The sequence below is a fragment of the Phyllopteryx taeniolatus genome, chromosome 11 (assembly GCF_024500385.1).
Source record: "Phyllopteryx taeniolatus isolate TA_2022b chromosome 11, UOR_Ptae_1.2, whole genome shotgun sequence".
NCBI lineage: Eukaryota > Metazoa > Chordata > Actinopteri > Syngnathiformes > Syngnathidae > Phyllopteryx > Phyllopteryx taeniolatus.
Window position 1 is genome coordinate 21,413,037 of NC_084512.1, and position 27,890 is coordinate 21,440,926.

The following is a 27,890-nucleotide window of genomic DNA, read 5'->3' on the forward strand; positions in this document are numbered from 1 at the left end:
ATTAACAAACAGATGGGCAAACAGGCATCTGCGCCCAATTGACTGACATCGTAGTGTTTCAGTGTTTTTTTTTTAAACATTTAAAATGTGAGCACTGCTGCATATGAAATGTGCTTCATTTGTAGCAGTACCCACAACCGAGCCAGCCATCCAGCAGGGGGGCGAACATAAGGTTAAGGCTTCATTAAGGGGCGGCAACTCGCTCGTGGCCATCTTCAAAATAAAAGCATAAAATGTTATTGATGTAGTAATATGTCAAGCTATTATTTTGAAGTTGGCCCTCTCAGCACATTGGCGGAGAGACGCCGTGTCAAGGTAAGACACTTAACAATCATTGTAGCGACTGCCTTCAACTTTTCAGCTGGTCTAAGCGCAGTCAAAAAAAAAAAAAAAAAAAAAAAACGCCAGAAGGAAATAGAGAGAGAAATCACAACTGTCGAGCTCTTTGCAGTTTGTGACCGTGCATGACTGACCAATGGACAATCAGAACAGTGGAGATGTGCAATTCACTATATTGATGGGGATTTTCTTATGAAAAGTCAGTGCTTACAGCCTAATGTTATGGTTTCATGCATTAACTGTCTTTGCTTCCATTAAGTTGCAATATTTGGTTGTACTTTGTAAAAGCACATTTATTCAGCTCTTAGTAAAGTAGAATTTCTTTGGGTACATGTATTTTTTATTATTATTATCTGTCATTTATTCTTATTTAAAGATCCATTTTGCACTGAAAACTGTTACATATTGTTTGTTGAAACGTAGTGCAATAAAAAATAAAATATTTTTTCCCGAACGAGGAATACTTTTGATTAATAATTGTGATTACAATATTAATCAAAATAATTGTGATTATTATTTTGGCCATAATTGTGCAGCCCTAGTTACCAGTAATGTGGTAATGCTGATACAATGACAATTGTGCAAATGGTGCAGAGTCCTAAAGAAATTTAGAGCAGTTTGAAGTGACTAATAGTGTGATAATCTGGAACAGTGACAGTTGTGCAAATGGTGCAGATAGTTCTCAAGCACATGGGTGTCCACTATTGGTCAACAACAGATATGCAAATAGTGCAGAGTGATGAGACTACTACAGTGAGTACAAAAATAATGTAGTAGTGTCTCAACAGAAATCTGCAAAATTAGCAGCATGTTAGAATGGAATTGTAACTCCAATGTTTAAGAAGTTAATGGCAAGAGGGAAGAAGCTGTTGGAATGTCTGCTGGTTTTGGTTTGCATTGTTCGATAGCGCCTAACCTTGCCTTTTTTCGGCAGTCCTTACTGTCCGTTGCAGTCTGAGTTTGTCCTTTTTTGTGGCAGCACCGAACCAGGCTGTGATGGATGAACACAGGACTGATTTAATGACTGCTGTGTAGAACTGGCTCTACAGCTCCTGTGGCAGGCCGTGCTTCTTCAAAAGCCGCAAGTAGTACATCCTCTGCTGGGCCTTTTTGAGGACAGAGTTGATGTTGGTCTCCCGCTTCACGTCCTGAGAGACCGTAATTCTCAGAAACTTGAAGGTCTCGACGGTTGACACAGGGCAGTTGGAGAGCGTGAGGGGCAGTTGTGGCGAAGGATCCACGATCATCTCTACAGTCTTGAGCGTGTTCATCTCCAGGTTGTGTTCAAACTGATGAACTTTGTTTTCTGCAAATAGTTGCTCATTTTGAATTTGGTGCCTGGAACATGTTCCCAAAAAGGACATGTTCACCACTGTGTTGTGAGACATAAATGTTACACTCACGAGAATGGGATTCGAACCCACGCGTGCAGAGCACAATGGATTAGTAATCCATCGCCTTAACCTCTCGGCCACCTCATGGTTAAGTATAGGTTGAAAAGGATTTGCAAATCGGGCATTGTCCGAACTTCATTGGAATTGGGGTTTGTAGACAAGCAACCATTTCCACTTAATTGCAGGTTCACAGTTACATTCACACCTTTGGACAATTTCAAGTCGTCAGTTAACCTAACGTGCATGTTTATGGAACGTGAGGGGAAGCTGGAGTACCCGCAGCAAACACACACAAGCATGGGGAGAACATGCAAACCCCACACAGGAATCCTGATATCCGAACCCCGAATCTCAGAACTATGAGGCAGACGTGCTAACACCATTCCACCATGCTGCCCTATGACATTACACTTATACTATTATAAGATTATTATGCTTCTATGCTCAAGTGGATCATAAAAAGTCATTTAAGTTCTTCTCCTTCCACTCAACAGGTTTCGCCAGCTGCAGCTCGGCACCGACAGCAGGGTCGCCGAGTTGTCCAACCAGGCAAAGCTGCACTCCTTCGAAGCTGAGCGTGCTCAAATGATGAAGGAGGAGACGGACAAGGCTCTTGCTCAGTGCCAGATCGAGTGTGAGAAACAGTGCAAAAAACTGGAGGTACTCCCCAAAAGGTTGAAGAATCCCCAGAGTGGAGACTACAGAGCTAAAAACTATTTGCTTAAATTCAATAATACAAAGAAGTTAACTATGTGACTGCTATAATGTTAATGTGACACAGATGAGCAACACTATGATTTTTGTCTGAAAGTTATTCTTCCGGCAGCACGGTGAAACACTGGTTACAGCGTCTGCCTCACAGTTCTGAGGACCTGGGTTCAATCCCCAGCGCCGCCTCTGTGGAGTTTGCATGTTCTCCCCGTGCCTGCGTGGGTTTTCTCCGGGCACTCCGGTTTCCTCCCACATCCCAAAAACATGCATGGTAGGTTAATTGACGACTCTAAATTGCCCCTAGGTGTGACTGTGAGAGCGAATGGTTGTTTGTTTGTATGTGCCCTGCGATTGGCTGGCAACCAGTTCAGGGTGTACTCCGCCTCCTGCCCGATGATAGCTGGGATAGGCTCCAGCACGCCCGCGACCCTAGTGAGGAGAAGCGGCTCAGAAAATGGATGGATGGATGGATGGATGATGTTATTCTTCCTCATACATCGTTGCTTTGTTTTTCTGCCTGGCTTTCAGCAACACTTTGTCATTCGGCAAAATTCTTTCAACACTTTCACAGCAGTAGTCATCAGACGGCCCTTCCTCGATAGCTACATTCGTTCCTTTGCCTTACGCAGCTGCCTCCAAGCGGTTCTCAGGAAAAACTAATTAGGAAGAGGTGGAAAAGAACATCTTTCAACATGTTATTGCTGCTTATTAGCATTGGTGGTTTTACCTTTTTTAATATAAAATGTGCTGTTCTTAAACAAACCGTACAAAAAGTACAGTAATTAATAGGGGGGGATTCTGGTTGCTCGGAAACTTTATTTTTATTTTTTTATTGCGCTGCATCATCATCTCAATAAATTGGACTATCATGGCTGACATTTTTTTTCAGTACTTCAATAACTACAAAGCAAAATTTAGCTTCTCAACAAATTAAAATATTACATAACAAAAAAATTTGGTAGGAATTGGCCTTCTGAGAAGTATTTTCCTGTGATTTACTGTTTAACTATTGAGAAGTGAAATAAATGAACTTTTCTATGATCCATCCATTTTCTACACCGCTTATCCTCACTCGGTTTCGGGTGTGCTGGAGCCTATCCCAGGTAACTGCAGACAGGAGGAGGGGTACAGCCTGAACTTGTTGCCAGCCAATCGTAGGACACACATAAACAAACAACCATTCACACTCACATTCACACCTACGGCCAATTTGGAGTCTTCAATCAACCTACCGTGCATGTTTCTGGGATGTGGGAGGAAACCGGAGTAACCGGAGTAAACCCACGCAGGCACGGGGAGAACATGCGAACTCCACACAGGGGAGGCCGGATTTGAATCCGGGTCCTCAGAACTGTGAGGCAGATGTGCTAACCAGTCGACCACTGTGCCGCCCTTTTCTACGATAATGTAATTTATTGAGATGCACCTGTATATGCTGTAAAACTGGTAAAAGTGTCAAAAGTATACCATTTTAGTGCACCATGTTTGCGGGTGGTGTATCTCTTTTATACAGTTTATTACTAAACTTAAATCAGTATGTGGTCAAACTAAATTAACATTTCTAATACCGTATATGTTTTTGTGTCAAATGTGTACCACTCTCAGTGCAACTTTTCTGACATGTTTGTGGATGGTGTGTGTACAATTTACGTAAAAACTTAAATGTGGTAAAGACGAAATTAACATTTATAATCTTCATCTTTGTTTCCACCTCTGTGGTAGGTCCTCACACAGGAGTTTTACAGGCTACAGACGTCATCGGAGAAGCGCACCGCTGAGCTTCATGCGCAGAATGCCGAGCAGGCATCCCGGTTGGAGACTTACGAAAAACTCGAGCAGGAGCTGGACCAGGTCACCATGCAGGCTGCCGAAAGTGAGTCTGTAGTCTGAGTAGGTTACATTAATGGTGGAAAAGGTTTTCAAATGATTTATCTTGGTCTATTTTTTTTTTATATCCCCAAAACATGGCATTTGAACAAGGGTGTGTACACTTTTTATATCTACTATGTTAAACCTTTCTGACGATCTAGTGTTCGTTTTGGTGTCTGTCCAGTTGAGAATGAAGAGGAAGCAGAGAGGATCCTCTTCTCGTACGGCTATGGAGCCAACGTTCCCACCACAGCCAGAAGGAGACTTAAGCAGAGGTACGGACCCTGAGGCACACCGCACACTGCTGGGAATAGCCACACAAAGAAAACAATAGTACACATAATAACACATTGCGTATTGTTACTACAGCGAAACCGCTTCTCCTCCTCCTTGTTGAGACTGGTTTTTTACTTGGAATAAATGACACCAACAAAAACATAGTTTCATGCGTCATGCTTTCAGGCTTGTGACTTGCTAAGGTCTTCGCATAACATCACATCAATTTAAACCCTCATGTTTTGTGATACTTAAAAGCTGTACTGTATTTTTCACCCCCAAAGTTTGGTCTGATTTCGTCCCCTCAATTTATTTATTTTTTACTTTGATTTGCATGCAAAAAATTGAGATACAAGCACTGTATGGTGGCAGTGAGCTCAACTCACTTCACAACAAGCAGCAGATGGGGAACAATTCTTCAAAAAAAGGCTTCAAGCTGTTTAATGTCAATCCCAGTTAAAGTTTACTGTCAATCTAAATACAGAATAAAGAGAATTAACAACAACAACCACATAGCTTTTCCTTAGAAATATCGTCTTAGCTTAATGCTAACAAACAATAGAAAACGCCATAGACAGGCTAACGAATAGCATCTAGGGGGTGTTGTGACGCTTTAAGCAATGGTAATGTAGGCAGACAATATAACAATACTCTCAGGCATATATTATCTGCGGAAAATGACTAATATTACTGCAGCTTACTGAGTCACTCATAGTAGTTGTGAAACTCTTCTTCTTTTGTTTCTGCATGACTATGTTATACTGCCCCCCCATTGGCCAAGTCGTGCACAACAGAAGCAGCCTGAATGAATTAATCATGATGCACAAACTTTTTTGATTCTTTACATTCCAATTATGTTATTACTGTATGTGCGCTATGAGTGCTATTAACCTTATTGGGGGGGGAAAGTGGAGAGGCAAGAGTCTTATCTCAAGGCACTGCTGTAGTTTAAAATAAAACACTTTTCATGATGGAAGTTCATACATAAAACATGTTAGTCCAGTGAGTCCAAAGCTGCACACATTATGCTTGAATCCTTTGAAGTATGAGGTTTTACCTTTTGTTATGTAAAACTCACAATAACTCAATAACATTGCAGTCAGTACAAATCAAATATGAAGCCTTGTGTCGTCCTAGCAACTCGCGCCAGCTTGCATCATCCTGAAAACAGCTACACTCACAGACATTCACGTTTGTATTTATTTTACAGTCATTTCTCACTGAAAAGCTCACTTTATAAAAGCAGAGTGATTTGCTCCTTTGTGTGCCGACCGTGTGAAGAAGTGCTTCCTCAACTATACTCGTGTTTGCAGTGGCATTAGACCTCCCCGGGTGGATGACAGCCTTCATACCAGCACAAATTCCTCCTGCTTTTTCTCTTCTCGTTGCCAAATGTCGACGTTTCGCCGTGTGATATACTGCCATCATCTGCACACAGGCCCCCACCTCCCTGCTTCCTCCTGCAGTCAACTGCTACTCACTGTGTTGTGACTTGTATTGCATGTGTGTGTCCTGTATGTGTTTTTATAGTCCATGTGCACTTTTTGATAGAGTCAAAACAAGCTAAAAACCTCATATTGATCTCATCTGTCATGGTTACGTAACCCATGAGGGAAATATTGAAGTAACACTAGTGGTAACTTGCAGTGTTTTGGAATTTTCTCCTCACTCTTTGTGCTTGTGTATGTGTGTGTGCAGTGTTCACCTGGCCCGCAGGGTGCTGCAGCTGGAGAGACAGAACACATCACTGAGGAGAGACTTGGAGAGGCACCAGACCCAAACAGGCCAAATATCTGAGGAGGTAAACACCAAGCGACGCACCTCGGTGTTCGCTATTATGCGATGTGTGTTTGTTTTTAACTTACACGCCTTCATGTCTCCACCTGCATCATGCACATCCATAACATTGTCTTCCATCCTCCACCTGGGCAACACGGATATTCCCCGGTTTTACGAGAGCCTGAATGATTTACTACGAGTGTTTTGATGGCATAACAGTTATCACACAGCCGTGCACAACGCCTCCTCGCTCATCACCACCCCTCCCACACCTTCATGCCATCGCACAGGCCAGCCACTGGTGGTTCAGTGGCGGTTGGTCTCGCACACTGTAATCGGTCATCTAACAATTGGCTCTATATCCTCTCACGAAAATGCCAGGTTTTTGTTGGGGCAAACACAACAGCTTAGGCAACAAAGTGTGAGAAGCCAGAGTCGTAGTGTCTGTCTGTCACACTTGTTGACTCAATGGGAAAGCAGGGTCACAAAAGGGGACGGCCGCGTTCTTATCCTCTCTCGGCACCTCTGCACTCCAATCACAGGCTTACTTTGTGTTGTGTTTCTGTGCATGTGCAACTTTAATTCGGGGTGTGTGCGAGCTCACGTCTACTGCTCGTGCGCTAATTCGAAAGTCATCGTAAGGCAGAAAAAATGCCAGATCGACGGTGCAGGTGTCCAGTTAGTTTCACTTTTTTTGTCCTTTTATCGTGTTTATTATTTTTTTTTCAACTTTTCGAGTCGTACGAGAGTTGAGATGGTTGAGAGCAAAAAGGTGGGGCCCCACTTGAAGCTAAATAAACCAGCCATTCACCTGTCAGCTAAGACTGAATGGCATTCATCAGAAATACCTTAGGATTCATTGAGTATGAAAGGAGAGCATGAAAAATTAGTTTCTCTTCGCAGAAAAGCCAAGGGTGTTAACCACTTCATCACCCACACAGACGCCCTGACTAACTTTACTATTGTCCTCAACCTCTCACCCACTTCGGCACAGCCTCCTACCCGCTTTTGCTCGGCCTCTCATGGGCTGTAAAAATTGTTTAATGTGTAACAAGTCGACTTTATCTGTTTCCCCCCCAGATTTTAGACCAGATAGCAGCTGAGCACAACCAAGGGCACTCTAACACTGGTTTTGCCTCTCCATTTGTCGCATCTCCATTTCATGCATTTTGGCCTCCGAGTCAACTACTGTTTTATATCACTAGGCAGCTACAAATATATTGGGTCCATTATTGACAATATACTTAATTTTAACCTTAATATAAAGATGATGTGCAAGAAGGGCCAGCAATGTTTATAAACTGCAAGTGTTACAATTCCATGTGAACAAAGCGCTCATTGTTCAAGTATTATATTGAGTCTGTTTGAACTTTTTCTGTGATTTGTTGTTTGGACCATACCAGCATAAAGGCCAGACATTGCCTTGGTAAAATAGTAAAGATGTGCAGTAAAATCACAGGAATACAGCAGAGTGCACTGTCGGATCTGTACAGTAGGCAGGTTGGGAGGAAGGCCAAAACCATCTTAATCTCCTATTGGGCTACTAATAAATATACACCCCTGCTTCCGATTGCGTATTATTGTATTCCTTATCCCCATGTCCCTCTTCTTATGTACTTTACTGTTTTTTGTTTGTTTGTTTGTTTGTTTGTTGCTGTCTTGCTCCAGAACCAATTGCCGTCCAAGGACAAATAAAGAAATAAAGTTAAGGCTTGTAGCCACCTTAACCGATATTATCAAGAGACAGTCTTTGTAGGTTTGACAGAAGCGAGCATGCCTCCATCAACAACAGTATGTAAATGTACATATTAGAAAGGAAGAAAGGCCGAATATGGACCCTATCCATTCACACTCGCATCCTTTTCTTAGTCTTCAGTTAATCGTAAGCAGGTACACCCATACCGATAATCAGGTCAGATTTAAGGATCCCACCCATCTCGGGTCATCTTGAGTCCTCTCCGTTACATCACACAATAAGAGCAGTAAGCACACACTTGCTGATTTTTTTTTTCTCTTTATGTATAGGTTCTCTTACATTTCGAAAATCGGTAAAGATGTTAAATTTCCGCATATGTGTACCCCACTTAACATACATGTTTTTCGACTGTGATACGAAGGAAAAGTAACCATGATCATGATGTTGCTTCATCTAGTTGGACCTATATATAAAATAATGCATCAATGGAGAATTGAGTCCAGAGCCCTTCACTCACAACCTTCGTTGATTCCAGTTCCCTCCACCCCCAAAAAAAAAATCTGTCCCAGGACAAGGGCAATTTAGGGAAGGGGGATTCCTAACCGCTAGGCCGTGGCCCAGAATTATGCAGCGCTTGGCAGAATGTGAAGCAAAACATAGGAATCCACTCCAAACTGTTCACCTTATCAATCACTTTAAAGGGCCTTGTGTAATATTTATATGAGACCCCTTGTATTAAAGTTGAGTCCAAACTTTAACCATGTTTTTTTTCCACATCCACTGTGCTCGTTAACAGAGGCAAAGTTCCAAGTGGACAGCACACGAAACAACTGTTGCGCAGCTCGAGCAGAACAATTGCAATTGTGATATCCTGTGAGTGACCTTCTTGGTTTTCTGTGCATCGCACAGTTGTTAGTGGCCAACCAGCTGCTGGAGCAGACGCAGCAGCCTTACAGCTACCTGATCGAGACGGTGAGACAAAAGGACGCACAGATCAACAGCCTGAAGCAACGAGTCACTTCACTTGAAGACGATGTCACGTACGCACTCACTCTCTCTCGCTCTCTCTCTCTCTCTCTCTCTTTCTCCTTCTCTCATACACACCCATACACTCACACACCATCCACCGTATATTGAAACAACACCTTTAATTTGAGGCCATTACCCTAATTTAATTTGCTCCACTGTAAATGACTGATTGGCAGTTCTCCATCTCTCCCAGTCCTTGGGTGATTTAGCTCTTCTTTTCTTTCTCCATGGCTCTCCATGGCTTTGGCGCCTTTATTATTCCATGTTTGTGTTTTTATGGGGGTGAGAACAACACAATATACAATTATGATGGAAAAAGACTTCGAACACATTTATGTCAGTAAATCCAAGGGCAGTACAGTAAGTGGTTGGCACATCTGCCTCACAGTTGAGAGGTTCCAAGGTTTGAAACTCAGAAAACCAGTCAATATCCGCTGTGACCACTATTTGCCTCACATTTATTGCACAGGTGTGCCTTAGGCTGCCCACAATAAAGTACCACTCTATGATGTAAAGTTTTACCATATTGGAGAAACTTGGGGGGTTCAGAAAAGCCAGTCAGTATCTGATTTGTCTCACGGAGTGCAACACAGCTCTTTTGGAGGGTTGATTAGTTGTGTCATTGATCCACCACCATCCCCTCATGTTGCAGCATCACCAATACAGTAAAACTGCACATTTTAGAGTGGCCTTTTATTGTGGGCAGCCTAAGGCACACCTGTGGAACAGTCATGCTGTCTAATCAGTGTCTCAATATGCCACAACTATGAGGTGGATGGATTATCTGTGCAAAGAAGTGCTCACTAACATTGATTTAGACATTTTTGTGAACAATATTGGAGAGAAATAGGCCTTGTGTGTACATGCACAATGTTTTAGATCTTGGACTTCAGCACACGAAAACAAAAGTGTTGGGTTTCTATTTTTATTCCATTTTCTGAACCGCTTCTCCTCACTAAGGTCGCGGGCATGCTGGAGCCTATCCCAGCTATCATCGGGCAGGAGGCGGGGTACACCCCGAACTGGTTGCCAGCCAATTGCAGGGCACATACAAACAAACAACCAGTCGCACTCACATTCACATCTACGGGCAATTTAGAGTCTCCAATTCTTGCATGTTTTTTTTGCGGTGCTCAGAACTGTGAGGCTGACGCTCTAACCAGTCGTCCACCGTGCCGCCCTATTTTTATTCAGTATATAAAAATGTGATTCTCTTTAATTAATTGCCTTACTGGCAGCACGGCAACCCAGTAACGCAAGTCTGCCTCAAAGCACCTCACCGTGTCGTCTTTAAATGTAATATAAGCAATGTAAACCTAACAGGAAGTATGAAATAAAGCTTTTGGGAGCCCCTGAGACTCCACTACCCACAAGTAGCTTCAGGTCATGTGACGGGGCGGAGAGGAAGTCAGTATTTAGCACGCCAGTTCGCTATTCATTGTGAATCGTGGAATGTCACATGGCTCTGTTACAGTGGCATCATTTGTTTTTTAATGCTCTACTTTTATTTAGCCTACATGTGGCTGCTAGCACCAACGCTGACTTCCCAACTCTGGAACATTCACTTTCGTGCTGAGATTAACACACATGTTCAACAGTTGTCTGTGAGGCTGGCGAGCAGCTATTGTCACGTTTGATATTGATGCAGGGTCATAGCCCATTCATGTCTTCCTTTCCTCAATCATAAGGACCGTGACGCAGTTTGTTACCACACGTTTTCTGCACTGATCATAATCAGACTCCACCCTGATACAATAGAAATCTCATTCAGGTGAAGTGAATGTGCCACGATTGTTTTGAGTCACTCTTAGTCATCAGTAAACCGTCTGACTCGTTTCATAAGTTGAGCTAAATTGAACGTTGTGATGTTTTCCTTTAACATCCGATCTCTTGCACTCCGTGTGTGTGTCACCAGTTCTCTGAGGAAAGAGCGGACGGCTCTGCTGCAAGTGAAGAACAACATGGCTGCCGATCTGGAACGGCTCCTCAACCATCGGGAGGTATATGTGATGACAACCCTTCTGTACGGGAAATTACAGTACAATGAACCCTCGGTATTCTTAAGGGTTTGGGACAAAGACCTACCGCGAAGAGCAAAAATGTGTGAACTATACTGTAGACGTCCCCACTGAAAATGGTTATAATTGCCTATATTAATAGTTTAAACTGTAAATATACATATACATAATATATATAACTATGATCCACAAAACATGTTATTATAATTTCAAACTAACCTTATTTTACATTACCCTTAAAAAGAAATGCCTTAGATGATTTGATTTTGGAACAAAATGGAATGGAATGGTGCCCGTTTTTCAACCCATACCAATTACTACTTTCTTATTAGCCATTTAATTATATTTTTTATGTCCCAGTTTATGTGCATCCGCTTGGTTTTTCGTACAGTTGAAAATGGTCCAAACACCAAACACACCCACCTGCTCGCGTCACCGCTTTTTTATTTTTTTTAAAACATTTTTTGTTCAGTACTCGCCACTTCTCAATATTATTAAAAGTGAACACAATATAAAATTTTGGTACAAAAGAACACATGATTTGCTTACGCGGACCACGTAAAAGGATATGACGGGCCAGATCTGGCCCCCGGGCCTTGAGTCTTGACACCTGTGGTTTACCATATTAAATGTTTTCCCCCTCGCTGTGTTTATCCGACGGATGTTGTCGGGATCCGCTCACACAGCCGAAAAGTTTCACATGTGCATAGAAGGCCTCAAACCAAGAAAGCAATGATTGAGCCAGTTGTGCCTGTTTGCCTCTTTTCAGTGCGCAAGAGTCGCTTTTTAAACAAACATTCAGGCTTTTCACACCAGGCGAGTTCTCGCACTGTGTTGCAACAATTCCTTTAAGAGTATGTGTGTTTGTGTGTGCGTGCGCGCACGTGAAAACAGGTCCCCCCCCCCTTCTCCCCATCGCTTGCTGTTTGCTGTATGAAGTATGTGCCCTGTCATAGACAGCTGTTCCTCTCCGCCTGCCTGTTTGAGATGCCACCGCAGCGTGTGTGTGTGTGTGTGTGTATGTGTGTGCACACGTTGCTGCGTGTGTGTGACATGCCAGGGCTCATGTCCTCAGGGGTGATAAATAGAACAGCGAAATGGCCCAGAGTCCTTTCCTCTGCCCCACTCCCTTAGCCCACCCTGCAAGACCCTTGAAGCTCGTTGAGCCCTGGGGCCGCCTTTAAGAGCTTGTCCTAGACCAGTGATTCCCAACCATGTTAGTGTGCCATGAGAGATGATCAGGTGTGCCGGAGGAAATTGTCCAATTTTCATTAAATGGTCATAAAATATTTTACCACAAAAAAAATAATATTTGTTCATCTATCTACAGTATGTCAGTGCCGAATAATGGCAGAATAATTAAATGCTCTTTTACTACATGGCAGAAGGTACAGGTAACCTGTGTATCCACCTGTTGCCATTCAAACAACAGATGAATAGCTTTGTGTTCGGCGAAATAGGCCCAGATTTCACACTGAGATAGTAAATTTGTGAGTAGATTGAGAGATCATCCTTTCAGTATGATCCTCTCGTTTATTGCAGCAGATACATTTCAGACCAACCGGCGAGTCTATATGGAAACAAGTTTTAAATAGTTTTACCTCTCTAGCACGTTTCAATCATACTGTAGTAAAACACACTCAAACTAATTAAAACACATTTTTGAAGTATTCCTTCACACCTGTTCCCAATCTTTCTCGCACAGTTCTCCAAATAAGAGGCAAAGCGTGCTTGCTTCAAGCAGTTTGTCACTCCCAGTTGAAATTTATTGTAAAATTGACACATGAAACAAAAAAATTTAACACCAAAATGTTCAACCAAACCATATAATTTAGTCTAATAAAACTCCACTATCTTAATGCTAACATTTAATTAGCATCGAGGTTACAGTAATTACAAACCTTCAAACAACTGCTAACTTAACAACCGTGGAGAAACAACACATACAAACAGAGCATATAACAATGCTCACCGGCATATTTTCTCTCTGCTTTGTGGAAACAACAAATATTACTGGAAGTTAGTTGGGCACCTTCTCTGCCTCTTCTTCTTGCTGTTAATTGTACTGCATCTCTTCCAGTAGAGCTCAGCGCTTCCGGGCATGTTGCAGCACAACATACTACACTGAAAGTGTACAACTCTAAATTCAGACTTGACTATTCACTATACAAACCACTAAAACACACACTGTATATACTGTACGTTTTGGGACATTTTTGTTTGGTTGTGTGCCATGAGATTTTTCTAATGTAAAATATGTGCCTTGGCTTAATAAAGCTTGGGATACAATGTTCTTGACAAATAGTTATGATACATAAGAAACCACATAATAGAGTCTAACACATCCCTCCATGCAATCCCGCAGGAGTTAGCCATGATGAAGCAGGTCCTGATCAGCATGCGCTCCCAACAGGAAAACGTTCTAAGCCCCTTGGAGGCGAACAAAGCCGACCCAAGGGCCTCCCGCTCAGACAAGTGGCGCTCCAAGCAGGACAGCGGGCCCACCGAGGACGAGTCTCCCAGCAAACCTAAACCCACCGTGTTCGTAAGTGTCAGACGGGGCCAATGCCCATGCGTGAGTCATACTCCTCAACCTGAGACAAGGGAAACACGCTACGTTGGCAGGGTAGTAGAAGAAAGAGAAAAAAAGGTTTTGGCAGTTGGGTTTCATTTGAGCAACAGTTGAGAGACAAAGTGTCACAAAGGGGAATAGTGATATTCTCCTGATCCCTCCTGTTATATAAGTGGAGATGAAGCATTTATCACGTATTCATTTATGTTGGTGTGAATTTGGGGTGAGTTTAGGTGTGTGTGTATATATGACATACAGGTGCATCTGAATACATCAGAATATTGTACAAAATTGTATTTCTTTCAGTAGCTAAAGTCAAAAAGTAAAACTCATTAATCTATACAGATTCATGAAATGCACACACAAAATACTTTTCAGAAGGCCAATTCCTATCTATTTCTATTAAAAATTCTTTTTTTATAGTTTCATTATTAATATTCTAATATCTAGAGAGAGTGACTGGTTTTGTTTTTTTAAATAAGATCAAAATTATAAAAGATGAAAATCTGTATAATACTATATGAATTTTCCCTTTTTGAATTGAACAACAGAAATTAAAAAGCATTTTCTGCAATATTGTAAAATATTGAGGTGTATCTGCATTTGAAATGGAGAATGAATGTATATTTTCTTTTATATTTCATTTCTACCACCCACGCTCGCCTTCCTTTTAGCCTCTTCTCTTGCTGCCAGGTTACAATCTTCAATATACCACGTAATGGGGTGTTAGCAAATCCAACAATAAAATATATACATGAAGAACAAAATAAGGGCAGCAGCAGAAGGTTTATTCTCATAAAAATTTCACATAATTTTTTTTTTAAAAATCTAGATTTTTAAATGGGTCAATTTGACCTACAACATAACAGCAGGGTTTAGTTGTGTCGCCTGATTTTCTTCTGTCAAGAAAATCAAATGCTGTACACCAGTTCATCTTCTTTCTGAAACAAGATACCTTCATTGTCTGAAACTTTTTAGATAACCACAGAAAAAGAAATCATGCTCTTAAACAAATTTTCCCTCTGTTTTATTTGCAGACCAAAAGAGAAGCTCCTGATTGGTACCAAAGACTCAAGCAGAAACCCAAATAATGACATGTGGTGCTTTAAAAAAAAAAAAAAATCACATTGAAATGTTTTTCCCTCACTTTTGGATTCATAAATCTTCTATAGGTTTTGAAATAGCCATTACTAGCTGTTCTCCCACACAATCAGATGTTCCTCAGGTAACACATTCCTCGTAAAAGTGCCCAAGGTATTCATCTTTCTTGGCACGTCTCTGTTTTTGAGCCCATCTATCTTCTTATCTGTTCCGCACTGCTTTAGTCTGGAATTGGACGCTTGGCATATTTTGCATGACCTCATATTGTACAAAGTGAAATCCACCTGGTAGTTAAAGTGCGGCTGCTGTTGCACATTAATTATTGTTCACGGTACATTGCTGAACAACAGGGCTGGAATGCCTTCTTTGGTACCTTGCCAGTTTATACTGACTTTTTTTTAACATTCTCATCTGTCTTTCAATTTTCGTCTGTAATGCACGCCCTAATCTTCCAGCTAAATCCAAGAATTGGCATTGAGTTCTATTCACAGATTTCATCGCGTGACTGCTGACAGACGGGCATTCATTTGTTCTGTTTCTGAAAAATGTTTTAAGTGTGTGTCATCATGGCTCCATTTCCAAACACATCCGAACTCAACCAATACAATAAATGTGCTCATCAGGCACACCTGAGCACTCCCTTTATCACTGTTCAAATATTTAACACTTCTGATAGATAGATAGATAGATAGATAGATAGATAGATGGATACATAGATCGATCGATAGCTGGATGAATAGACCGATCTATACATAGATCGATGGATAGAATGCACAATGGAAGTTAGTTTTTAATCGTTATGATGGCCTAAAAGTGTTTTTCGTACAAATATTTACTGTAATTATGACTTTTCCAGGTCACTAACGGCGTACAATGAACTAGTTTGCGCGGCGGCGTAAGAATACGTCATATGCCACAAGGAGGGACGCTCAATAACTGCTGTTAATTACTGTGTCTGGCTTACAAGTGTTTTCCCCTATTTACTGTAATTATGACTTTAATACGGTGTTAGCGTAGGTTATCGATCGATTATGATATGTCACACTTACAAATTATGGGTTACATCGCCGCCGTAGGAACGGAACTCAGTTGTAAACTGAGGACTCCCTGTACTGCCAAAAGCATGTAACTTACCTGAGGTGGAGCAGCACTGTGTTTGTTTATGGAGTAGGCCCTATCTCTACCTTACCAAATGCGATTGCCTTTACACCACTAGTATAAATGCCACCTGATTTATTTTACTTTTTTATGGAAGGACTAAGTGACATCTCATACAATGACTTAATAATATTTATTAATATCAATACTTATTTTGCCTCAGTTTCATCTTCTCCTTTTTTTCCCACTACAAATTGAGCTCCTCTAAAATTATTTAAAATTGAGTTTAAAAAAAAAAAATCTATGTGTGTCAAGGTTTGTTCAACCTTGACGTTACCCTAGTGGATGTGCGGTGCTGGCGTCGTTAATGTATTTAGACGGTAAGTTCAGGGCGGTGGCCGCGGTTGAATGAGTGATGGGCAGCCTTTTAAAGGTCTGGTAGGCGGTGCGTGTGCTCTATTTACACCAGGCCCGCTCCGCCCTGCACGCCGCGCATAGAAAACTGATGGTGGACCGCTGGAGGAGGCGAGACAAGTGCAAACGGGGATGTAAGCAAGATCGTCCTGCTCCATTCCCTCCCCCGGCTCGACTGTAGCATCCTCCTCCTCTTCTTCCTCCTCATTTCAGCGCACTAAAACGGGGCCCCAAGTGTTTTTGTTTTTTATTTTTCTCCCCCATTTTCGTTGCTCCATGGCTGCGACACTGGCGATGAGCGGAGGCGGCGGCGGGCACGAGGAGCCCTTCTACCCGTTGCACAAGGCGTCCTTGCCCGCAGGATTTCACCTGGAGGACTTCGGCTTGGAGTGCAAGATCGGCGACTCGGACAGAGGCGGACACAGCGTCTACACACAGGTGAAAAAGCTCCCACTCGTACACGGATTGTGATCGATTGTGTTTGGGATTCAATGGGCGTGGCGGCTGTTTTTCCTAACCGGCCTGCCACACCATTACAACACCGCACGCGCCACTTTTTTTTTTTTTTTTAAATACATCGTGAACCATTTGCGGTAAACACGCAAGGCATCCCCGCGCATTTTTTCGTGTTGTGCATGTGCAGCCAGTTGGCGAGCAGTTGTCGGTTCGCACCAACTGACCCTGGTCTGAAAGGTCCCGCAAACTCTCACTGCCCCGCAGTAGAGCAAAGAAGACGAGAGGACCGTGGAAACAGCCGGTACGGGAGCTTAGAAATAGCAGGAGCCCATCCCAGACAACTCCTACTACTGCCATTGCATGCATATCCATGGGTGTTCCCTCGCCTCCCTTTATTCTCTTGCATGCTCTTTCTCCAAGCTAAATCCTTGTTAGAATTTTTACAAGAAATATGCAAAGTCATAGCAGTAAAAAGTGGAGCCCATGCAGGAAGGCTTGTAGGTGTTCTGAGTTCAGCCTTACACGCAGAGTGGGAATGTGGCAGCCGCCTATTGATGACTACTTGATAAATGTCTTAGTGGTGACTTGCCTATCAAATCTGAAATGGTTGTGTGACACCTTGTCAAAAGCTGAGTGAAATGCTTATATATTTTTTGGGGTCCTTTCGACAGGCAAAGTGTGAGATGGACCGCTATCTCTCCCCACAGCCGCTTCCAGACACTCAGAAGTCCCAAAGAGACGGCGCCATAGGGGTGGATCACTTCTTCGGGGAGGACCACACGGGGGCTCCGTACACCCTCAACATGAATCTCTTCTTCCCCGATGTGGCCTACCCGAGGTCGGGCTTGGCCCAGCCGCCGCGGCCCCCCTCAGCCGCACGGGGACCTCGTCCAGGTCAAGAGGGAATCGGCGGCGTCGTGCTTCTCTCAGAACCTCCAGGTGCCCACGAGTAGCTGCGGCGCCATGGTAACCAACATGGCGGGGTTGCCCGACTTCACCAGCGCTTTCAATCAACCGGGCGGCGAGGCTCTACCGGAGGTGTTCATCAAACAGGAGATGTCGTCGCCGTTCGAGCAGCAGCTACACCAGCACGACGGCGGCGCCTCGCTCTTCCAGCTCCTGATCTCCGGTTTGGAGCATCACCATGGCGACGGCATGGAGGCTCACCATCATCATGACCCTCAGCAGCAGCAGCAGCAGCACCAGCAGCAGCTTCCACACTCCTCCACCGTCCGCACGCCCTTCTGTACCACCCAACAAGATCAGACTGCTAAGTCTTCTTTCTGCGGCGGGGCCCCTTACTCGCGCCCGCACGCCCACTTCTTCCAACAGCAGCCCTACCTGCCGCCCTCGCCGCCCAGCTCCGAGCCGGGTAGCCCCGACAGGCAGAAGGAGCTCCTCCACACCATGTCGCCGCCGCCCTCGTACGCAGCCACCATCGCCTCCAAGCTGGCGGGCGGCGGCCCAGGACTGGCGCCCGATGCCATGGCGCTGCCCCTCGCTTCGGGCACCGCTCCCGCAGTCCCGGGACAAGCCGCGCCGCTGCCCCACGCCCCCCGCGGCCACGCAGGCCCTCACCGCCGCCCGCTACAACCGCAGGAACAACCCGGACTTGGAGAAGCGACGGATCCACCACTGTGATTATCCAGGTTGGAACAAAATCACATGCTTAGCATTGTTGCTTGTGTATGGAAAGCTGGTTGAGCAGTCATTCAATGTCCTTGATATCCAGCTTAAGGTCCATATACTACTTTGCACTTTGTCCTCACTAGTAGCACCATTCAGCACACTAGTAGAACAACATTTTCCTTGCTAGTAATTATTTTTGCACTACTCGTGCCACTTTTGACCTACTAGTACAAATTTAAACCTTACTACTAAACGACTGTGCTGCATTAGTAACACTAGTAGGCCCAACTAGTAGGCATCTATCCTGCACTAGTAGCCTCCTGGAGCCTACTAGTCGCACCAAAATGCCCTTTAGTAGTTTTGCCTCACTAATAATAGTATGTCTAGTCTAGTGTGTCAAAGTTGTCCTGCTAGTGTGCAGAGCAGTTGTGGGAAAATGTTACTAATGAGACACAGTCGTTCTACTGGTATGCCCTTGTTGTTCTACTAGTGCTTGTGTTGTCTTACTAGTCAAGACAAAGAGTGTAATAATACCTAAAGATGGATATCAAGGATACGCAGTCACTACGCATCAATATCTATTGATTAAATGCTCAAACGGCTGGGAAAAGTGTTTGAGCACTTTATTCTAGTCCATGTACTGGTATGCTCTTTGTCATAACTAGTAGGACAATTACATGTTACTAGTGAGTCAAAACTGTGCACTAGTTGACAACTAAGCGCTACTAGTACTAATAGTGCATGGTTTTGCCTCATAAGTAACATGTAGTCGTTCTACTTGTGAAAGTGGCAAAGTTGTCCTCGGCATAACTACTGAAGCACTTTGCAGAGGGGTGTGGCACAGGCCCATTACATTTTGACATGGATCCAGAATTATATTCTTGTAATATTCCTACAAGTTTTTTGAAAATTACTGACCAATTTCAGACATATGCCGGGTAAAGCATCAGTGCTAATTTTAGTTCTCAGTGTTCCCAGATGTGTGCCGTGATGGGACAAACGAACTCACTAACATGGTCGGACGACGTTTAGCATTTTGCTTTGGACCACCTTCGACGTTTATCGCTGTGATTTTAAAATTATATTACATCAAACAGCCTTAAGGAGAGTACACACATACCGATAGTTTGATGAATGGGAGCGTTTCCCTCCCTTCTGATGAAAGTCAGCAAAGACCCAAATGTCTTTATAAGATTATGGTGAACGATGAGCTTGTGGTAAGACTCAATACACATCAATATCTACTGGGTAACGTTATTTATTAACGTTTGTTAAAGGCGGGGGGGGGGGGTATAATCATACCAACAATTCAACTAATAAGTATTTTTTTCCTCCCTTCTGATAAAAGTCCGCAAAGGTCCGATTATCGGACATCACTAAAAGATTATCCTGAGTGCTTATCCTGAGGTGTGGGATGCATTTGTCCGCCACAGTCTTCTTGGAAAAAAGCGGTTAGGACCAGCCATCAAATCATAAATGGGAAACCTATTCAAACATTAAAAATGTAAATCCTTACGTGCCAGCCAACAATCGTAAATGTTAAACCGGTGCAATAGTTACGATCGCAAATCCTGCGTTGTTGCCTGACACAGCTCGAGGAACAACTAGTTTTGTTGAAACTATTCCTTCAATTTTCTGTGACAAATGCTTGAGTATTAATGACAAAATTCAGGAATATGCAAGGGGGTGATGGTGTACAATTTGGTCCTGATCCAAATCAGGATTGTTTGGGCTGACATTGTTGTTTACTGTCTGTACAAAATAGCAGGCTGATGAGTTATTACAACTGGTTACTAGAGTTTCTTTTGTTTTCCTTTTTTTAAACTCTCTTTTCTTCCCTTTGTGGATTATCACACGTTTTACAGCCGGAGCGCACTCTGCAGTCAGTTCTCACAGATGGTTGCGGCGTTAAAGACATTACTGGTATGATGATGGAATCAACCTGTGGGCATATTTGTGTTAATTAAGCAGGCCTGTTTTGTCAGCTCGACGGCTCCCAGTTCACTTGGTTAGCTAGCCGCGTTGATTCACTGGAATCTTTTTATTCCCCAAAAATCATCTCAATGCTCTCACGGGAGGTGCTCGATGTGCAGCTACTTGCAGGCCGAGTGGCGTCAGCGTGTAAAAAGGAGGCTTAAAAGCGGAGCTTCCTGTATGCGTGTTTGCGCACGTCCAACGTCTTAAAATTCAAATGATGCAGAGTGCTCTCACGCGTCAAGGAGAGATTGTCTCAATGCGAAACTAACGCATAGGGACGTGTTTCAAGGTGACCCCCCTTAGTCCATGTTGTGGAAAAACCTCATTAAGAATGCAGGCGTGAATGTTAATTCTGTCAATTGTGATGTCATACGATGAGCAAGAGTGGTTCAACCTGTTCGACTGCCGTCTCGACATGCGTGTTCATTCGCTTGCTTTATTAGCCGAGTTTGATGAAAGAAATTACTGGGACATTCGTCTGCTGTGAGAGATCATCAGGTGTGCCGCAGAATTTCTTTTTACCTAATTGGTCGGAACTCTGTTGTTAATTTCTTGCAAATAATGTATCCTTTTTCATCAATATAAGCCAGTGTCTTAAGACCAGAATTTTGAAAGTTGGACAATCAGGATTGTCGAATAAACGCTCTAAAGGATTCATAAAGCCGTTTGATAATTAATTTGTAATAATAATAGTTTACTCTTAAGGTTGAATTCCGCACTAGTAGGCCAAATGTGTCAGTAGTAGTAGGGGGAAAAAACGTTCCTACTAAGATACAGTCATTCTACTCGTGCACAGAATTCTTTACTAGTGAAGACAAAGAGCGTCCAAGTTAGGACCTTTGTCGAATAAATGCTCAAACGGGTTTCCATTATGTCAGCGGCATATTGTGACAGGTAGAACAATGAAATGCCTTTTCACAAGATGGCAGAAGGAAGAATTAACCTTTGTATCCATCTGTTGCCATTCATACAACAGAATAGCTTCAACTAAACAGGCCCAGATTGCACACAAAGTCAATTTGTGAGTAAACTGAGATGACATCATCGTTATTTCGGTAGCTAAATACTTTGTTTGGTGGTGTACAGCCAGATTTTTCAAATGTGAAATATGTGGCTGGGCTCAATAAATGTTGAGAAACACTGCCATAAGGTATCCAATGATGAGAAACATCTCACGACATAGCGGTATGAGTAGAATACTTTTTGATACAGCTCAATAATTGGCTCTCATTACATGTTTCCACGAGGTATCCCATGACATGTGATTGAGTTGCGTTGGTTTCTGTCCCGACAGGCTGCAAGAAGGTCTACACCAAGTCGTCCCATCTGAAAGCCCACCTCAGGACCCACACGGGTAAGACGTCGCTTCGTCCCTTTCCGATAATAAGAATAATTGCCCGGGAAGAAAATGAGCGCGCGACTCGTATTTCGGCGTTTGCGCCTGGCACCGTGTTGCCAGGCAGAGTGTTGTGTTCCTGGCATGTGTTTGTGTATGTGTAAATGTAGCCTGCTGCACCATTCCGCATCGTCTGCCTAATATACTATTCCATCAAAGCAGGTGGAAGTGACACACTTCTGCCATGTGACGGGGTTGGTGGGGGGGGGGCAATGACACTCAGGGTATGGGGTACAATGTCAGCTCGCTTACCATGCTGCGCCGAAATCTATTTTGTTACTAAGCACACATGCATCAATATCTACTTGGCTAGGTTATAGTTTAAGCATGGTACACGCGTACCAATAATCGAAAAAGAATTTGAGCATTTTCCCCTTTCTGATCAAAGGTCGTAAAGGCCCAATTGTTGTAGTGTGTTGAGGGTGCTCAGAAAACAGATTTTCTTTTTTTTTTCCCCCCCTCGTCATGTGTGGGGGTCTCTCCCATTCTAATAATCAGTTAAGATGTTACAATTTGGTATAAGTCTACCCCGCTTAAAGGTGGGAATCCTGGAATTATTTTTCAATATAGTCGGAGCAATAAAGGCATTATGTTTACTCACACAAACATGATCAAGTCTAGTTCAAAATTAAATTTTAACCATTTTTATTTTAAAATCAAACTTGAGGGAAATGTTTTTTAAATTTTTATACCTGAATCATAGCCCTATTTAGGGCAAGGAACCATATTTGTTACCTTGAGTCAAAAAGGATGACACACCTCATTACAAGGGATTGCTCCCAGCCAAGAATGCGAGTGACAATCTAATTATTAAATACAAATAAATAATGAAAAATATGTATAAATTACTGTTTTGTTTTTACTACTACTTCCTATTTTTTTTAAACATTATTATGTAATAAAGTTCTTCTGAGGTTAAAACGATAACGTTTCTGATGTGTCAACACAAGCTAGGTATTTACAAAGATGTACAATTTGTTCATGATCCAAATTGGCATATATTTGGCCTTGGAGGAGGTCTCCATTGAGCAACGGACTGCCCTTGTAGTCGCTTTCGCTTCCAGTCTTCCTCTGCCGTTCGCCCGTCCTGTCGTCCGAATTGTTAGTTTGGACGAGCAGAAGCAACAAACAAGCCCTGGAAGGTGTTTTTTGGGCCCCACCTCGGAGCAGCTAACTAAACAAAGCTTCTGTTGATATCTACACATTCCACATCTTACACACACACACACCTTAGGCGAGTCGGATGGGGTGATGGGGTAGGGGGCTTGGGGGTCTGGAACACGACAATTAAACATTGCTTCGATGCACAAAGAGACACACAACCAATTTCCTTATTGTCTATTCTTTGTAGCTTTCACTCAATCTCACCGTCTTTTTTTTCTTCCACCTTCAAAACCCCCCCCGATCTCCCCCATGCCCTCGCTCCCCACCCTCCCTCGACGCCTTTCTTTTTGCTACTCGATGCACCGCTCTTATTCAGACACTTGACTGCACACACACACACACGCACGCACATACACCTGTCACTAATCTGTATGAGATGATTCCTAATGCGTTTGGGTTCCCGTGGGAGTTCCCCCTCTAATCTCCATCAACATCCATTATCCTGATTGTGTGTGTGTGTGTGTGTGTGTGTGTGTGTTTGAGAGTGTGTTGCGAGATATGAACTCCCCGCCCTGTTCATTCTTTTTTCTGCACAATCTTGCCTATGTTTAAAAAAAAATATGAATATAAAACGCAAAAAAAGAATTTTGATCAGAATCAGAATGAAGCACATTTAGCAGGTGAACTAGGGGGCCAAATTGTGTGCCCTTTACAAGTTAAGGAACCCTATTTGGCAACATGAATTGGAATGGAAATGAATGAGTCACCATAAGGCAGTAGGAGCAAGGGATTTCTCAGTGAAGAATTGTGAAAAGAATGGTGAAAACTGTAAATATATGGGGGTGGGGGGGGGGGGGGGGGGTGCTTAAATTTGACCCAATTATCAATATCTGTGAACACCACTTAAAGCTACATGAGTGGGTAACGCCCTCCCGTACCCAAGCACACAGTACATCGCTCGGTATTTGTGGCCGCCGCAGTAATGTGGAGCCCCTGGGGGCAAAAAAAGGAAACAAATGAGATCCTTTTGAAGATGACAGGTGACAAAGGTCCTTATGCAAGAAGATGGCCGACACTCCGCGCCACTCGCCCCCTGGGTGGAACGGTGTACCGCAGCCAACCAGCCTTTCCAGTTCCTGCTAATCCGATAGTGTGAATCACCACGACGCGGTGTTCGTTAATTTGGCTGCTATCCTTTGCTCACAGTACTCAAGTACAAATTAGACTTGAGTAGAATTTTCAGGTACCAGTAGGTATTTTTTATTTTTTTTCTGACGACTTTTTTTTTTTTGCATTTATAAAAGACACGTGTACTTTCTACTTCTTGTTTTGTCAAACAAGGTTACTTTTTTCAACCTTCACGGATGACCACACAATGTGAAAAAGATGTCAATAGAGAGATGTGAAGTCGGCTGCAGTTGAGCTCTTGATTGATTGATACTTTGAGATATTAGGGTGAAAAAAAAACAAAACAGGTTGAACAGCAACATGGAAGAATGTGAACCAGAGAGCAATAACGACGATGATACAACAGTCTCGGAGATTTGGCTTCAGATGAATTATTTGTGGCGAATGCGTTGTGTCTTATGCCAGCCTTAAAACCGCAAGATTCTGCTGTTTATAACTACTCCATCTAATCTGAAAAAACACATACAAGGAAGGTATTTTGTCAGTTATCATTAGGTATTAGCATGTTTTGTTAGTTCACAGTTGTTAGCTTTAGGATAGCATAAATGTTGAGCCAGTGCTAGCTAGCGCTTACCCAACAACATGCAACATGTAACGTGTTTTGTTGTTGTTTTTGTTTTTCTTAATAAAAAGGGAGACTATTTTGTGTGCAGAGAAGTTGGGGCACTCAGCGTCGTCACTATATTTGTACTCATAGTACAGAGTGCGCATACTTCTTCCACCACTGGAAACTTGCTCACAAAGTCTTTCCTTTCTCCCCCTGCAGGTGAGAAGCCTTACAGGTGCACGTGGGACAGCTGCGACTGGCGCTTCGCCCGCTCCGACGAGCTGACCCGCCACTACCGCAAACACACGGGCGCCAAGCCCTTCCAGTGCCCCGTGTGCTCGCGTTCCTTCTCCCGCTCGGACCATCTGGCCCTGCACATGAAGAGGCACCAGAACTAACACTTGACCATGCGGAAAGCACTCGCTCATGACATTTTGGGGGTTTGTTCTTTTGTTAATTTTTTTCCCTGGGGAAGGTCTCGCCGACTCCCACTGGTGGTGCAGGAGCAACTGGAATGAGCTTCAGATACACTCAATACAGACTGGGGAAATAAAAAGGTCGTAGTCCTTTTATGACTGGAATGATAAGCACTTAACCCGTGTCTGGTGTGCGAAACTAGGCAGCACGATGGCCGAGCGGTTAGCACGTTTTCCTCACAGTTCTGAGGTTCGGGGCTCGAATCTCAGCTCTGTTCTACCTGTGTGGAGTTTGCATGTTCTCCGAGTACTCCAGGTTCGCCCAACATTCCAAAAACATGCATGTACGGTTCATTGAAGACTCTAAATTGTCCATAGGTGTGAATGTGAGTGTGACTGCTTGTTTGTCTTAACTACTCGCAACAAGTTTGGGATATTCACCTTTCGGGTGAAATTGCAGGATGAACCTAAAATACACTGTAACCTTTACAGGTGAATTTAATTTGATGTTCAATATTTCCGTACTTATTGTGCAAGTTGCGGTTGCCTCAAAATTCCCAACAGATGTTGACAACAACAACAAAGTTAACCTTTGATAGCGTCAAACAGGATGTTCCTGGAGGGAAGTGGCCACTGAAATAGAGTCACCAGCAGGTTACAACAGAGGTACAGAGAGACTGGAAGAGTCACAGAAAGGCATAAAGTGAACGTCCTTGGCCGGGGCGTATTTAGTCATTTGGTGACCCAAGGTCGTCCTCAATCCAAGGTCGTCCTCAATCCTCCAAATCCACGTACGCCAAATTAATTTTGAACATTAACTTTTATCAACTAAAAAGTGTGAATTTGAGAAAATTGTATTTACTGAGCTAGATAAAATCCTTCTTGAGGATTATAATATAACAAGTGAATCATGTAAACTTTGAATGTAATTGATAAGAACATCAATCAACATTTAATATAGTTTACCATTTCAATATTACTCTTACTTACCACTGCTGCACCCTCCTCAGCTGACACCGACAGCAGTGCTAATGCCAACGGAAAGAGCGTCTGGCTCTTGCTGTTGGTTATGCACATTGGGTGTCAGTTAAAAAGGTTGAAACCTTACGTGGTTTTTATTATTATTATTATTATTTTTGTAAAGTTTTAAGGTTATAGTGCATTTTTGGTTCATCTAGAAATTTCACCTGAAAATCTTTTTTTGCGAGTGGTGTATATGTGCCCTACGAGTGGGTAGCGACCAGTTGAGGGTGTACCCCGCCTCTCGCCCAAAGTCACCTGGGATAGGCTCCAGTCGACCTTAATGAGGATACGCGTTATAGAAAATGGACGAATGGATGTGCGAAACTAGTCAAGCCAAATCATATTTTGTTACCTCCTAGAACTAGAATATCCAGATTGGGCTTCTTTATTCCTTTATTTGTTTTTTGTTTATTTTTAACCAAATCCTTTGGTTTGCACTAGAAATTGGTAATACAGAAAAAACGAGTGAGTAAAAACTACACCGCTGGACGATCAATGTGTCGGGGATGGAAGAAAGGGAAAAAGGGGGCGGACATATGGAAGGATTTTTTTTTATTTTTTATTTTTATTTTTTATTTTGCCAAGAGGGAGGCTGCTTAAGAGCAGCAATTAGCTGATCAATTATTCATTTTGTCTTTTAGCGAAGCAGACACGAACACGAGCAGCTTGAAAAACACTCTCACTTCCCATGTCATTTGGTATGTTCTTGAACCAAAGCCTGTCGTCATCTCCACCTTTATTAAAAAGTGCCTCTATATAGTCTGGTTTGTGTTGAATAAATTGTAGCAGAGCTGTGATGCACTGAGACTTTAAAACAATCACGGTGCTGTTTTTTGTTTATACTGTCACAACAGAAGACATCAAATGTTTCCTCAGCCGATGTGCAAATCAGTCCAAAATGTTGTCGGTCGTGTGTGTGTGTGTGTGTGTGTTCACCCACAGCAGGTAGCAACCAGAGAATAGCACTGTAAACGTAAATATCACACTAGATCTGACTATTTATTTGTGTACAAGTGGGGTTCATATCACGCCCGCCGTCTTCTTTTGACCCCAGCAAAAATGCCTTAATGTAAATATATAGATGCACTGTAAATACATTTTTTTTTAGCTTTTCTTTTTTTGTAAACAAAAGGGCAAAAAAAAAAAAAAAAAAAAAAAGGAAGTCACCCCACATTTAAAATTGTTTTCATGTCAATTTTTGTCATGCAATTTGCTTTGTATTTTTTTTGGGCCTTTTTCTCTCGTTCGTTTAACGTTCCAAAGACAAAAGTTGTTTTTTCTTCAACTGAGTGAAACCTAATAAAATAAAAAAAATAAACTGACACTTCTATCCATGCTTTGCAATGTTTTGTCACATTTTCCCACCTAAAACCAGATTCTTGTTTGACATGAGTAAGTGCCGAACTCTTGCAGCTTGAGAAAATGGTCAATTTGAGTCAGTCATCTTATTAATCATCCATGTCTTGATTTTAGATCAACTCACTAGATAAATAAATCACATATTCTGTTTTATGTCAGTGTTTATGTCCACACAATTGCATTTTGATAGCTCCAGACACAAAGTCGATCCAAACTTAACATTTTTTGGTGCTTAACTGACATATTTTAAATTGACAAAATAGTTTGACATAAAAATACAAATTGTTAGCCTACTAGCACCATTATTCAAGTTATTTTTAAGTTATTGTCACAATATCAATTGTGTTTTTTCTTTATGTTTGTGCAACTCTCATTCATCCTGGTCATTATAACCGGCAAAGGTGGAATCGAGGCAACTGGACTCTTGTTAAATGTTCTTTTGTTTGTTTTTACAAAAAATATAAAAATATGACTTAGGCATACTGTTAGGCTGATGACA

The 27,890-nt window shown here is 42.6% G+C and overlaps 2 protein-coding genes and 1 non-coding gene across 3 annotated transcripts in view; 2 read left to right on the plus strand and 1 right to left on the minus strand.

The window, feature by feature from the left end:
* The window catches only part of pibf1 (progesterone immunomodulatory binding factor 1), a 29,420-nt gene extending 14,558 nt beyond the window's left edge, over positions 1–14,862 (plus strand). The window contains exons 11-18 of the mRNA XM_061789020.1: positions 2,228–2,393; positions 4,167–4,317; positions 4,498–4,588; positions 6,288–6,390; positions 8,974–9,104; positions 11,009–11,093; positions 13,477–13,656; positions 14,721–14,862. Of these exons, the coding sequence (XP_061645004.1) occupies positions 2,228–2,393; positions 4,167–4,317; positions 4,498–4,588; positions 6,288–6,390; positions 8,974–9,104; positions 11,009–11,093; positions 13,477–13,656; positions 14,721–14,774 (961 nt within the window). The 3' untranslated portion in view covers positions 14,775–14,862. The remainder of the gene's footprint in view (positions 1–2,227; positions 2,394–4,166; positions 4,318–4,497; positions 4,589–6,287; positions 6,391–8,973; positions 9,105–11,008; positions 11,094–13,476; positions 13,657–14,720) is intronic.
* trnas-acu (transfer RNA serine (anticodon ACU)) lies at positions 1,739–1,820 on the minus strand. The gene has a single exon. It is a non-coding gene; the product is annotated as a tRNA-Ser (tRNA).
* A 1,702-nt stretch (positions 14,863–16,564) lies between the features above and the next one.
* Positions 16,565–27,354, plus strand: klf5a (Kruppel like factor 5a). Its single transcript, XM_061789023.1, is given in 6 exon segments — positions 16,565–16,734; positions 17,424–17,615; positions 17,617–18,329; positions 18,331–18,401; positions 21,653–21,712; positions 24,813–27,354. Coding segments are annotated over 6 exon segments (1,377 nt in total). The 5' UTR covers positions 16,565–16,572; the 3' UTR covers positions 24,992–27,354.
* Positions 27,355–27,890: the final 536 nt, after the last annotated feature.